General features: G+C 41.8%; 1 protein-coding gene across 5 annotated transcripts in view; it reads right to left on the bottom strand.

Annotated features, from left to right (window-relative positions):
• The window catches only part of qkia (QKI, KH domain containing, RNA binding a), a 153483-nt gene that overhangs the window by 62409 nt on the left and 76717 nt on the right, over positions 1-14357 (bottom strand). For all 5 annotated transcript variants that reach the window (XM_033988888.2, XM_033988889.2, XM_055231064.1 and 2 more), the window contains exon 3: positions 6270-6386. In XM_033988888.2, coding sequence (XP_033844779.1) covers positions 6270-6386 — 117 coding nt within the window. The remainder of the gene's footprint in view (positions 1-6269; positions 6387-14357) is intronic.

Genomic DNA, 14357 nt, shown 5'->3' with positions numbered 1-14357 from the left:
TGATTATTTTCCCCAAATTATGTCATTTAAATTTACTACAAACTCCCCCCAAGCCCTTTTTTTTAACCACAAACCTATAAGAGAGCTGTGTAGTCATGTTTTCTTCAGCCATCTCTTTGCATTTAAGTGTTAATATAAAGCTTTGTGTGTATTTTCTAAGCAGCGGATCGACCAAAACTAAATATCGGCCTATGTTGGAGATTTAAGGTCGATGGCATATGCTAAAAAGTCCAAATATCAGCTTGAATGGTCTATCTCTAGTATCCATTCATATCTGGTTCATAATACTTTCGACAATCCTATATCCAACAGCTGTCTGCTCCGGCATCTCTTCATCGGCCTCAAATAGAATGAGTGTTTACAATGTGTTTACTCGGCTCCCTCTCTCCACGCGGCACACGGGTCGATTGAAAATACTTGTTATTTAATTACGTTTGCACCTGTTGTTGATTTGCATTTAGCATTAATGCAGCCTCAATACCGCGGAGACCGGGAGCTGCCACGTTCGATGAAGCTCGAGAGAAAGTAGTTCCTTTGTTCCCAAAACGTAAGACAATTACTGTGAAGAAAACATGCCGGCTCGGTCCCAGCGGGCAGGATCTGAAGCTGGAGCTGGTGTGTGCAGTACTAGGAGGACCACGTACCAGATGAGGACAGGGTAGTGTGTTCTGCTTCAAGTGTTCTCCAAGGACTAGAAACAGTCTGTCTGGCATGAGCGAATCAAAAGAGACACGTTACAATAACACAAGAGAATAGTTATGTGGCTGGTAGGAGTTCAAGATTGGGCCAGCGAGGGGTCTTCAAAAAGAGCTTGTCATCCCATATTAAAGGGAGGATATTAAGCAAAATCAGTGTTTTTGGAGATTTCTACCATCTTATAACGTCGTTCCCTCATCAAAAACATGACTGAAGTGGTTTTAGATGTCGTACATGCATGTTTGAGTATTTTAGCGATCTCTGGAGGGCGTCATCCAAGCTCCCACTCGATAATTCTACATCATTATACAAAAGCATGACACAAAACATTACATTTCAGCTTGTAATGTGCAGCAGTTTTAGGTAGAGAAACACGTCAGAGTGACTTGTGACTCAGAGCATCAAAAATGAAACTGAAACTAATAACATAATAACATGTTAATATGTGGTTATTATTGAATTTAGCATTTTCAAAAAACAATAAAAGGTAACATGGTGATCTGATCTGTTATGTTAGCAGTTAAGACCCAACAGAAGTAAAAAGACCCCTCTTTAAAGATGACATACTGCCTTTTTGTCTAGGCCTAATGTACGACCCCCATGAGTCACTGTGCGTCTAAAACAACTTAATAAATAAGCATGTCCGCTGACTTCCAGTAGACAGCTGCGGTGCTGATTCCCACCTGCATCACAACAAAGAGCTGCACTGCTGGACCATAATGTCAGGACACTACTACTGCTCGCTACTGTGATCTGTATCTGTGTACTTCTAAATAAGTACTATTATAATGAAGTAATGGTACACCTGCTGCATACAATGTTTGGTTAATCTATCCACCGGTACATGTTCTATATGAATTAACTAAAATAAATGCATAATATTGTCACCAAAGAACATCTCCCACATGTTAGAGCCACATGAACCATCTCACACTCTGAGGACTTCAGGGACCGGCCTCCTGCTGGTCCCAGAGTCAGGACTAAACATGGAGAATCAGAGTATCGGTTTTCTGCAGCTAAAACCTAGAACATTCTTCCTGAAGATGTGAGACAGGACTCTACTTTGACAATGTTTAAATCCAGGCTCAGAACAGTTCTGTTTAGCTGTGCATACGATATGTTTTTTCTGCACTCTTCTTTTAATTTTAATTTTATAATGATTATTTATGTTTTGATTTGTTTGTATTGTGTGTTTAATTCTTATTTTGTAAAGCACTTTGAATTATTTTACATGTGAATTGTGCTATACAAATAAACTCACCTTGCCTTGATGTAGTATATAAAATAAATAGAAATAGATAAATAAAAAATAAATTAATAAATAAATTGTCATACATGTTTGTACACCTTCAAAATTTCTAAAAGCCGGCACCGTGCAATATCGCCTTCACTTCTCTCTCCCTCCCCTCTTCTTCTCGCTCGCCCTCTCCCTCACTCCTGTCTTCACTCCATTCCCTCTCCCTCTGGATGGTGCGTGAGCGGAGTCTGTCCCGGTGAGCTCCACTGAGCCGGTCCCCGTCAGGCAGCCGGGCCCAGGAGACAGGAGCAGGAGCTGAATTATTGAGAGCAGAAAAACACTGCCTCTAATGGCTCCTGAATAAACAGGCCGACTGCGGCGGGGCATCAGGCTGAAACAGAGCTCAGGAGGCGGGCGCTGTGGGCAGGGACCAGGGCAGAGAGTGAGCTGTGTGGAGGGGGGGGGGGGGAACAGCACTGACAAAGCACAAGAGGACAATAATGAAATAGTTGGAACAGTCACTTCTATGGGGCATTACCTGTATTCACACATAACATTTAGATCACCATGTTACCTTTTATTGTTTTGAAAATGCTATGACGCTAAAAAAACTACAAACTTAATATGTTTTATAAGTTTCACTTTTGGGCCCCCCTTCCCCTTGCTCACCAGACTAAGTCACACCCCCTTCAGAGCGCTATTGCAACACAATCAGCTAATGAAACTACTGCACATCACATCTGGTTTGTGAAGTTGCTTTGTACAGTTTTGTATCATGTTTTTCTGTATTTATGGAGAACTGTCGTGTGGGAGCATGGGTGACGCAGGCTTGTGGGCGGAGCCATGTATAGAATTTTACAGCTAACCATAAGGATTGTTCGAATAGAGCCCCGGAGAGATCACTATATTACTCAAACATGCATAGATGACGTATAAATCCACTTCGGGCATATTTTTTGATGAGGAAACAACATTATAACATGGTAGAAAGCTCAGTTATATTAGTCCTTATATTATGTTTGGGTTTTTTTTTTTATAATTTAAATTTTGACCAGTTTATGACAAATTGAAAAAGGTAATCTTATCGTCGTCTGTGTGCTGTATCTTTACCTTGAAGCTCACTGAAAGTTGTGAAAAGTACTTCTAGGATGCTCAGAATGCATAAGGTAAGTGAGGAATAACTTTGGAAAAATGATCACAAAAAAACAATTATTCGTCAGTAAACTCAACAGCGCAATCAGCCGAATCAGTGCTTACCCTGCGCTCTATTCACCTCAACATGGGGGTTTGACTACAGGAAATATGAGATGAAATACTTTACCGTGCTACATTTGCATAAGTTGGAAGTCAAGACTACCACTGGCTGGCAAATCAAGGAGCGAGGAGGTTCAGAGGGAGATGAAAAATGGGAGGAATGCTGGAAAAAATCTTTTAAAATAAACTTTAATTTTGCAAGTTCGAAGGCAGAGTTTAAAGTATCAAGAGTAGTAGAATTGTCCTCATGCGACTCCAGAGAAACCCGAGGAGATACGCCGCAGATGGAGTGTCACTGCTCATGCCAGAGAATGTAAAGTACCAGTGCCAAGCTAGCACCAACAACATGGCGGCCATTTTCAAGTTTCGCACCAATTGAGTCGTCATCGTAGTTGGAATCAGAGACGGGCCTGGGGCGACGTATCATTTATAATAAAAAAAAAAAAAAACTGACAAAAGGCAAGGACGTAAAGTGATATTTCTGCACTTTTGGGTTTTTTCCTTTATGTTTTGTGCAATACTTGAATAGTTTTATAAGGATTTGTTTGGATCACAGCAGAAAGGAGAAGGTTTAAAGTAAGTCAGCTGGAGGACGGCCTATACAAGTCGACGGGAAGTTCACTGTTTTTGATCCACAATCGTTGAACCTTATTATTTATCTGTGATTGGTTCCACAAACTTGTCATATTAACCTCATGGCTTGAGGCGCGATCACGTGGCTAATGGCACCGCTTTGCTAACAGAAAAGATGTTAGCGTAAGATTTCTAATTACTTGGAACTCCGGCAATGTTGTGGTCTTTTCAGTGTAGTTTGGCTCAGATATGGGCTCTTTACTCATTCGCTCAGGACTAAAATTACAAAATTACTGACAACTTTAGCAACTCGCCTCACAGCAAGAAGGTCCTGGGTCAGATTTACCACGTAAAACTACGCTGGTCGGACTTTGCGCGTTCTTCCTAGGCCTGTCACGATAACAAATTTAGAAGTTTGACACATTACTGAAGTAAATATAGATGATAAACAATAATACTGAAACAAAAAACATAAAGACTATTCTAAATCTACATTATTGTTAAAATCATGTGCTGAAATAAGTAGAATAGTAGAATGAAACACTTTAGTACTTAGTTTGCATCTGGAATGAGTCGTAAAAGTTATTTATTCAACCTTTTATGCATAAAATTTTATCATAAAGCCAAAAAATTACAAAAGAAATCCCCAAATGTACACACAATAAATACTGATCTCCAAAATGATTGTTCCATCTAACAAATATTGAGTCTATACAGTATTTATCGTACCGGGGCTAGTTTTTCCTGTGTCTTCGTGGCCCTGGTTTACCATCCAAAGTAAATCATGTAATCCTCAAGCCAGGTACTCCCCACAACATGCACAACAGGTCAAATCTTTCAGCTAAGTTAGAACCTAACCAAGCCTAGCTCAAGATCTGGAGATGATCTGGTCCCTGATAGGTTGCCCCGTTGAAGGATGGGTCAAACGCAGTGGACAAATGTCTCTACAGGGGATAATAAAGTGTACCCTACCATGTCCTTATCTAATCAACAGTCTGCCAAAAAGATCTTGCTGTTGCAGTTTGTCCCACTTATATTGAACGCGGAGGTCACATTTCTCTACCGGCACTAACTCTTAAGAACAATGTTGTTGCTAAAATGGGAACCTTTACGAGTGAATAATAAATAAAGATGGCCAAAATGTAGCGTTAGCAGTAACCTCATAAAGTAGATATATTGACATTTTGCACAGATGCTAAAATAATGGAAAGTCCCATTAACAAAAGGTCCCCTCGGTCACACCTGTGCTTTTCAAATATCTTCCGTTGGCTCCAGAAATAGACCGCTCCGACTCTACTCCTGCCTTATGAGTTTCCACAGCACAGAGTTACCACCAGGGCGGATCACGTAACAGAATCCAGCCGAGCCAGAGCGGCGGAGAGGTGGTCCCCAAACATGAGGTTAGGTCATGCTCACAAACAAGTGCGAGAGCGCTGTCAAGACTGTGTAACTTTTTCTAATGGGATTCGGATGTATAGGGAAAAACATTAGGGCTGGGGACGACTTCGGACATTTTTGGTGGACTAAAGACGTCCTGCCGATGGACTGGGTGATAAAAAAAATAAAAAAACTCTCAAAATGATCAACATATCTCTGTATCTGACCCAAACCGCACTCACAAGACTACACCCGTATGGGAGTTTATGTAAAATCGACTATTTTTGTAGATAAAAGCACTAGGATATCATGTATTTATATAAAAACAGATTCAAACTATGGACTTCTCCTTTCTGCTGTTGTTCCGTCTAAATCCTCGAGTCGACTAATACGAATTTTAGTCGACTAAGACTCATACAGGCCGATTTTTAAACTAAATGACTACGGTCTACACCCCTAAAAAAACTGTTTTATTTTAAATATCACATGTAAAAGGAGCACATACCATTTTGACGCTCAACTTCATCATTTTGACAAAATTTGACCCAGATAAAGCTAAAGTGATGCTGCTTGAGGACCTCACGATACAAGTACACTATACAAACAAAATTTTAAAGTGGAATTTACTAGGCTGGCAAGTCCAGACTGATATCACGCTGAATTTAAGAGGAATATCAGCCTGGTCCACGCTCTCTACACTTACGCTACGTCTCAAACTCAATTTAGAATCAGATTTGATGATTTCAGTGACACATGTGAAACAAAGGAGCTCATTGGTCACCCGTCATTTAGAACAAAATCAAACCTCTCTCCCCTCAGATTAGAAGAGTTTAGTGTGTTACTCACTGATTGGCGATATTTCAAAGTCCCCTGTTATATTTTTTTCCTTTCGTTAATCCTCGTATGCAGCCATGTTTGTTCTGATACAGATGGACCATGCATGTCCCTAATTGGCCGATCCACCTGCCAATCACACCCATCTGAACTGATATCCACACATCCTCGTAAAAACATTGTATAAGTGAGTTTTCTGGTTCCCGGGCTGGTTTGGTGTGAGACTGTTCGCTTCAGGGTTGAGGAGACCTATTTGGCGTAACAACACTTTCGCAGCAGTGTTGTTTGTTGAGCTTACCTTCTTTTTGTCTCTCATGGAGCTCTTGCCTCGCACCATGATCTTGCATCCCGTCTCCGCCTCCAACTGTTTGGCTGTGAGTCCCCGAGGGCCCAGGATTCTCCCCACAAAGTTATACTGCACAGAGACAAGCAAAAGAAACAGAGCAGGTTAAACATGAGAAGAAGTGAGAGGTAGAGAGAAGAGATTCACCGATATGGAGTTTTTCACGGCTAATGCTAAAATCGATAGCGGATAAGCTTTGACGATATTTTTAGGCCAATATTTAGGGGTGATTTTAACTTTTTCCCTAAATTATATGATTTGAAATGACTGCAAACTCACACACTCGGTTTTACTACAAAGTGGATACAATAGCTCTTCGCACTAGTTTTAAAATAAAGCTTAGCGCATATTGTTTAAGCAAAATATCGTCTTCTGCAAACGATTTCGGGTCGATAACAGATATGATAAACGTACAAACAGGTCCATCTCTAGCAGTCCTGTCACGATACTAAAATGTCAAACTATTACAATACTAAGGAGTAGACTCGATACTCAAAATTCTGATTCTGACTCCACGGCGATAAAAAAGTCCTGCAAATGTGAGTTTTTTTTTTTAGCCTCGACACCTGCTGAAATGAGCGTCTAGTTTCGATATTAGTTTTAGTATCGATTAGTATCTGATTTTTGATACTTTTCACATGCCACATTTCTACTGGAGGGGCTTGCATGTCGTGTGGTCAGAGTGAAAAAAGAAATAAATAACGCAATTAGAGAATCTTTGAACAGATAATCGCCGTATTTCTCAGACATTTGTCCCGCTTGAACACAGCGCTCAGACTTTCCACCGTTGTGACTGGACATTACCTCACTGCTACTGCTGCTGCTGCTGCCACGACTACAAACAGCCTCCACACAAGAGACAACTGGAGAGTCATTTAACACAGGATTTCATATTTTCCTACTATTGCATAACGAGTACCACATCAATCCATTCTGCTCACACAATATGAATGAAACTAAACATGGTGCTAGTAAAAAGTTTAGTAACTACGCAAGTTATGTGTCAGATTTGACCATTGGGGCTAGAGATGGACAGATATGAGGTATGTCGTGGGCCAATATCGATTTTTGGGCCAAAATGTAAAAGCGATTTGGATTATTTCCCCCAGATTGTGCAATTTAAGTTTACTACAACCTCACCCACAACCCATAAGACAACAGTTCAGTCATGTTTTTGTGCGTTTATCTCTTCACATTAAAGTGTCAAACTAGATTTTTGTGTGACTCTTTAGGATCAGGAGGTCGATCCAAACAAAATATTGGTCTGTGCTGGAGATTTAAAGCCGATGGCAGATAAGATAAAAGGTAAAAATATCAATATCAATATATATAATGTGTCACAGAATAATATTAAATGGATTCCATGGAGACAAACAAGTGAACACTCTATTAGGAAAAATAAAAAAAGAAAGAAATTATGTTACCTAATGCACCTTTATATCAAGTTGAGCAATATTTCCATGGGTGCTCCCAAAACATTTAAGCAGAATGTCACTTTAATCAGATCAGATACTAGATTTGTACAAAAACGAAGACACCTGCCCCCTGTGGGTAAGGAGCCTCCAGAGAGACTGTATTAGATTAAGTACATAAAAATGATTGACTTTGAAGAAATGGATTGAACTGCTTCAGAATTTATTTAACAGCAACTTTTCTTAACCCGAGTGTCAGGCTCTCCCCGATAGATTATAGTTAAATGTCATTTTAGGGGTCGCGTGGGATTTTTTGACAGGATTATTTGATAGGATTTTTGGCAAAGGCAGATTAATCGCAAGGAGGGGTTTAATATACTGTATTTAAAGTCACAGTGTGTCACATATAATACTAAAATAAAAGCATGTTTTTTTTTTCCATTGTGGTGTTTATGACACTGTTAAACATACAGCGGTTTAGTTGTTTAGTCGATTAATCAGTCGATGGCGTCTTAGTCAACCAAAATTCAGTTTGAGGAGTCATTTTATTTAGATTATAAGGATTTATATGGGCCAACAGTGGGTTAGTTAATAAATGAATGAGTGCGTTAGCTCAAGATCTGCTGTATTTTGGTATTTACATGTAAAACGTCAGATTAAACTCATGATTCACAAGTGCAATCTGTCTTTACAAAAATACATTGTTTCCTAGTACTTAGTGTTTTTTGCATGAACTCCCCCTGCAGGTGTAGTCTTGTGAATGCAGTTGGGGTTAGATACATAGAGATGGGTAATAGTTACAAGAGTTTTTTTCCACCCCCCCTTTTCAGTCAAATAATCGATCAGAAGGAGATTTCTTTAGTCCGCTAAGGATTTATTTAGTCAACTACAGCCCTACCTTACTGTGAGAGTGTTTGCAACTCCACAAACCTGACTCTTATTTAGCCTTTTCCTGCTCGTTTCCATGGAAATGACGTTCCTTTGGCTACGATCTTCCACAGTAGGACATAAAACGTATCTATCTCCACTAGAAAATGTTCCTAAGTACGGCTTTAACTTCCGAACACACTTTTTTCCGATGAATTACTGCCATCAGAACGCTGTAATTATTAAAAAGACATTTATTTTAGACGTTTGAATTTTTTTAAGCGTTTAAAAGGATCGCCGGGCCAAGTAAAACTACCCACTGGTCAGCTGGACTCAAGAGTTGCTTTTATTTGCGTCACTGCATTCACTCGGGCTTAAAAAACCTTGGCGAAATCAAAGGAAAGTGCGCGAGCGAGTCTTAGCGGGGGCTAATTGGCGAGGACACGATGGCGGAAATGGACCCGGGGGGGAGGGCGTTAAGGAGGCGCAAAGGGGGGAGGGGCAGAGGGAGGAGAGATGGCGCGGGGAGGGACGGGGGTGCAGCGTCCTCTTATCAAGGGCCCCCTCTTCACTGCCGAGTGGCTTTGCGGCTTTGTACAGGAGGGAAATGCATTTACTCGAGTAATCCTCTCCACTCCAAACTGGATTCCAATGGGACCACAGCAAAAATGTGTAAGAAAAATAATCCAATGCAATTCCCAGCCAAAAAAAAAAAAAACTAAAGCGAAAAGTGGAAGGAGAATGGAGAAAGGGGGGAGAAAGGAGGCAGGAGAGGTGAGAGGGAGGAGAGAGAGAGGAGGGAAGGAGGAGAGAGGTGGGAGAGAGAGGAGAGAGAAGGGGAAAAAGGGTGGAGAGAGCGAAAGGAGCGGGGGAAAGGAGGGAGGACAGAGGAGGGAGAAATGGGAGAGGGAGGCGAGAGGAGAGTCCGAGAGATAAACAAACTATGTGTTGAAATAATCCATTGCAATCCCCAACTAAAATAAAAGGGAGGACAGAGGGAGAAGACGGAGAGGACAGGGAGAGGAAAGGAGGCGGGATGAGAGAGACAGAAAGGAAGGAGGAAAGCAAGGAAAAGAGGGAGACTCCGAGAGGTAAACAAAACCGGGCGAGTGAGAGACACATGACGCTGCACTATCTCGAACAACGTTAAGGTCTCCGGGCTGTGCCAAATTTCGAGGCGCGATACCCTTCACGGCCAATTGGGAGCGCTGCACGTGACTGAGTGTTTAAGCAGGCGCGACGCTGATGTGGTACAGTGTAAAATAGCCACATGCGCCCCGTTCTCAGGCCGAGCTCGCACCCCTCGCGCATCATGTAATCGCCGCGGATTACATGGAACGCTGGTCGGAGCGCAACGCCGCAAATGTGATCGCGCTCGTATGGATATTAATACATGTGTTGTCGAGTGGAAGGCGATCGGGCTTCAAAGCGGAGTCAAATGTGCTATTAAAACTACACTCTCCGTGATGTGTAGGGCCAGAGCGACGTATCAGTTTGCAGGTTATAACGTAGGCATGTCGTATCTCATTTTAATCATTCTTTCTTTATTTATTTACTCTTGATTCGTCACAAATTCATTCATCTAACAAAAGAAAAGATGATTTGTACCAGATTTAGCTACTGCTGCTTTCCACGTGGCCAGGTGAACACACATTAAAATCCACATTTCATTACAATTACATTATAAGACAAACAGTTCATGTCGTTTACCTTCTCGTTTACCCTCTTGAAGTTGTATTTTGGGGTGATTTGTGCATGTTCAAGCAAACTTTAATCACTTATTTTCACCATATATTCGACAAATTAGGGGTGACGGGGCCTTTTCTGTGGCAGCGCCCAAATTGTGGAAAAGTCTCCCTTTGTCCGTCCGATTATCCGAGTCTCTTATTCAGTTTAAGTGTCAGCTCAAAACTCATCTTTTCTCCCTGGCTTTTAATACTGTCTAGATAGAATGTCTTGGTACTTGCACTGTTATTGTGTTTTATGCTCTTTTGTATAATGTAACTATATCTCATTGTGTGATGTTTTATGTGTTTAGTTATTTTATGTGAAGCACTTTGTTCAGCTGAGGTTGTTTTTAAATGTGCTATATAAATAAACTTGAATTGAATTGAATATATTGCTGATCAACGATATTGTGATATGTGCAGGATTCACCAGCTTTGCATAGTCATTTTGGTACAAATGAAAAAAAAAAACAACCTTGCTGCTCGCTATTGTGATGTGCAGCTATCCATAAAAGGGACCGACAGCTCCGTGGCTCCTCGTTGCGATGACGTTTACGCCGACGTCAGCAGCCTCGTTTCGTTTTTTTTTTAACGTCGTTTCAGGTGAATATTACAATTTAAAACGTCCAAATTATAACACAACGATCCGCGGGTGTCACAGACGTACGTAACTCCGTGTCTATTGTGTTTGCGTCTGCTATAAAGCCCAGAACCCTCCCTTTGCTCCCTGGGTTAAGTCACTCCCCCTTCAGAGCTTCATCACGACACACAATCAAGCATGCATCCCGCTAATGAAACTCCCGCACGTCGCATCAGGTTTGTCAAATCGCTGTGGGCAGTTGTGTGTCACGTTTTTCTATATAGGCTTGTGGGCAGAGCATTGCAAAGAATCTTTTAGCTAATTGTAAAGAGGGTTTGAATAGGGCCCAGGAGAGATCGCTAAAATAAAAATATTCAAACGTGCATGACATCTAAAACCTCTCCTGGCATGTTTTTGATGAGGGAACAACGTTATAACCCATTCTTTAATCGCAAAGCCTTTAGAAAGGAAAGAACGCAGCACATCAAGGGTAACTTTTGCCTTGGTGGGAGCAAAAAAATCAAGCCCCCGTGACTTAATGATTTAACGAGACTTACGGTGGGTTTAAGATTAAGTCGTCATTACGGTTGAGATTCGGATCACTCTCTAGGAAGTGCGTGGAAGTCGATGTAACGTCCCCGCAAAGCATGGCAATCTAACATGCATGTGTGTGATTCAGGAGGCTGTCGGCTCTCGTCAGCCTGAGAAGAGCCAGGGGACCTTTTGTTTGTGCGAGCGCAGAGGGGAGGAGGCGGGGGAGGAGGAGGAGGAGGGGTTAGGGGGGGCACCTGTCCGCGGAGGTCAGCCTGGCACGCAGCGCGGGGCACGGCGAGGCGAGACAGGCGGGTCTGGGACTGGTACGGAGAGACGGAGCCAGGAGAGAGGTGTCTGTATGCATCAGGATAATACGGGAGATGAGGAGGAAGAGGGGAGAAGGAGAGAGAAAGTGAGGGAGAGAGGGAAGGAGAGAGAAGTCAGGAGAGAGGAGGGGAAAGGACAAGGAGGAGAAGAGGAGAGAGGACGAGAGGGAGGAGAGAGAAGAGAGGGGTGATGAGACGGAAGGGGAGGGGAGAAGAGAGAGAGGAGAGAGAGGAGACATGAGAGGAAACATAGGGAAGAGAGAAGAGGAGAGAGGAGGTGAGGAGAGAGAGACGAGAGGTGAACGGTGAGGAAGAGAGGAGACAGGAGAGGAGAGGGAGTTTGAGAGGGAGAGAGATAGAGGAGAGGGATGAGAGGAGAGGAGAGGAGGGGAGATGAGAGGGAGCAGAGGAGAGGAGAGGGAGAGAGATAGACAGAGGAGAGGAGAGGGAGATTGAGAGGAACAGAGCTAGACAGAGGAGAGGAGAGGGAGGAGGGGAGCGGGAGGAGGGGAGATGAGAGGGAGCAGAGTAGAGGAGAGGGAGCGAGATAGACAGAGGAGAGGAGAGGGAGGAGGGGAGATGAGAGGGAGCAGAGGAGAGGAGAGGGAGATTAAGAGGGAGAGAGATAGACAGAGGAAAGGGGCGTAGAGGAGAGAGAGATTAAGAGAGATAGACAGAGAGAGGAGTGGAAAGAGGAGAGAGAGGAGGCCCGGGGTCCTGCTTTGGCACACTGGGGACATCACAATAGGACAAACTGCACTGGCAGCCACATGTGTCACTACCCGACTCTTCAACAGTCTGCTCCTGATGTGCTGATGCGCCTCCATTTTGGAAACAGTGGAGTAGGGATTTTACACACAGATATCGCAATTTGACTTGAAACATAATCAATACTAAATTATATACGATATTACGAAAATAAGTGTGATACTTGATACCGAATTTGATACCACTATTTGTGATTTTTTTTCAATATTGATATCTAGTTTGAGTGCTACATTTAGTATCACGCTCTTAACCCTGTATACGCACTTATATACTCTATTTATGTTTGTGTCAGAATGATGGAAACAATAATTTTCATTTAATTCCACTATTGAACACCAGAGGGCAGATGTTTTGGACTGCCTGATGAAGTGGTGAAGTGAAGAACAGTAGATTGCAGGTTCAAACCCCAGAGGAGACACGTGGTGCACTTGGTACTACAACTAGTTTGGAAAATACTAAATGTGAAACTGCAGGCTATAATTTATGTTTTATATGTCTGATAATCACTCTTCTATTTCCAATTGTAGCTCTACAATGTTTAAAAAAGACAAAATGGGAGTGACACAAAGGAGGTGATGAGTATGAGAGATTTTTCAATATCTGATCGATACTATCCACACGGAACACAGCAAATATACGAAGCAAGATATATGGAATCAAGAAGTAAAAGAAAATAAGTGAAATACAGTTGTCCCTCACTATATCGCGGTGCATTGTGTTCTGCGTCCTGATTGGCTGAGGGACTGTAGACCATTGTCCATCAGTCTCCTCCGTGCTGTGTCTCCTGTACAGTACAGAATGTGTTCAGACAAATTTACATAAATGTTGGATCGACGCTACAGGACGAAGAGGCACGGTCAGAGGAAATGTGAAATACACGTGAGTTGCTATTAATTAATTAAACGAGAGAGAAATGTGAGAAAATGTTAATATCCGTCTGAGAAAAGTGTATAAAGTGTGTGGTGAGGGGTTTTACAGCAGCAAAACATATAGAATAATTGTAAAAAAGTAAAGCTGACTACTTTGTGGATTTCGCCTATTGCGGAGTATTTTTAGAACGTGACCCGAGGGACCACTGTAACATTTTTTAATTTTAAATACTCAAATCCTCAGAGTTTCCACCCTTTGCTTTGCTGCAAACCCCTGGCCTTCTCTCAACGAGCTCCACGATGACGTCTCCTGATATGGCATTTCTTGACCCTGACCAGGCACAGCTGTGAAGTGAAAACCAACAATGTGCAAAGCAGTGACCAAAGCAAAGGGTAAAGGCTATTTTTCAAAATCTAAAACAAGTCCAGTTATTTTGAGTTTGTTTTGTTTGTAAAGTCCATGTGTTTCATTCAGTTTTGATGCTTCGGTGAGAATCCACAGTGTAAATAATCATGGAAATAAAGACAAAACAAAGTGTCCAAACTGAGGCTGAGTATCATTAAGATTTTGCCAATACAATACGTGTCTCGATACATAGGCCATGATACGATACGATACATATCTTGATACAGTACTTTTTCGATTCGATATAATACGATACAACATATTTCAAATCAATTCAATGCGATTCAGTGAAAATATAGGCTTTCGTGACCCATTTTCCACAAAAAATAAACAATAATGGTGCATTTATCTTCCGTTTACTGCATTTTGCTAACTAGAAGAACACATCAAACTGTTTCAACGCTCAATATTATTCATCCACAGATTACACGAGCTCCACAGTTACATGTACAGAGACCTGTGCAGTATAACGCTCTAAAAGATCACAACATATTTACAAAAACAACTGTGATACTAAAATCACAATCACTATATGTGCAAAGCTAATATGAAAT

Source organism: Periophthalmus magnuspinnatus, chromosome 22 (genome assembly GCF_009829125.3).
Source record: "Periophthalmus magnuspinnatus isolate fPerMag1 chromosome 22, fPerMag1.2.pri, whole genome shotgun sequence".
NCBI classification, from domain to species: Eukaryota; Metazoa; Chordata; class Actinopteri; order Gobiiformes; family Gobiidae; genus Periophthalmus; species Periophthalmus magnuspinnatus.
The sequence above is the reverse complement of the archived record's forward strand: the minus strand, read 5'-3'. Positions and strand labels throughout refer to the sequence as shown.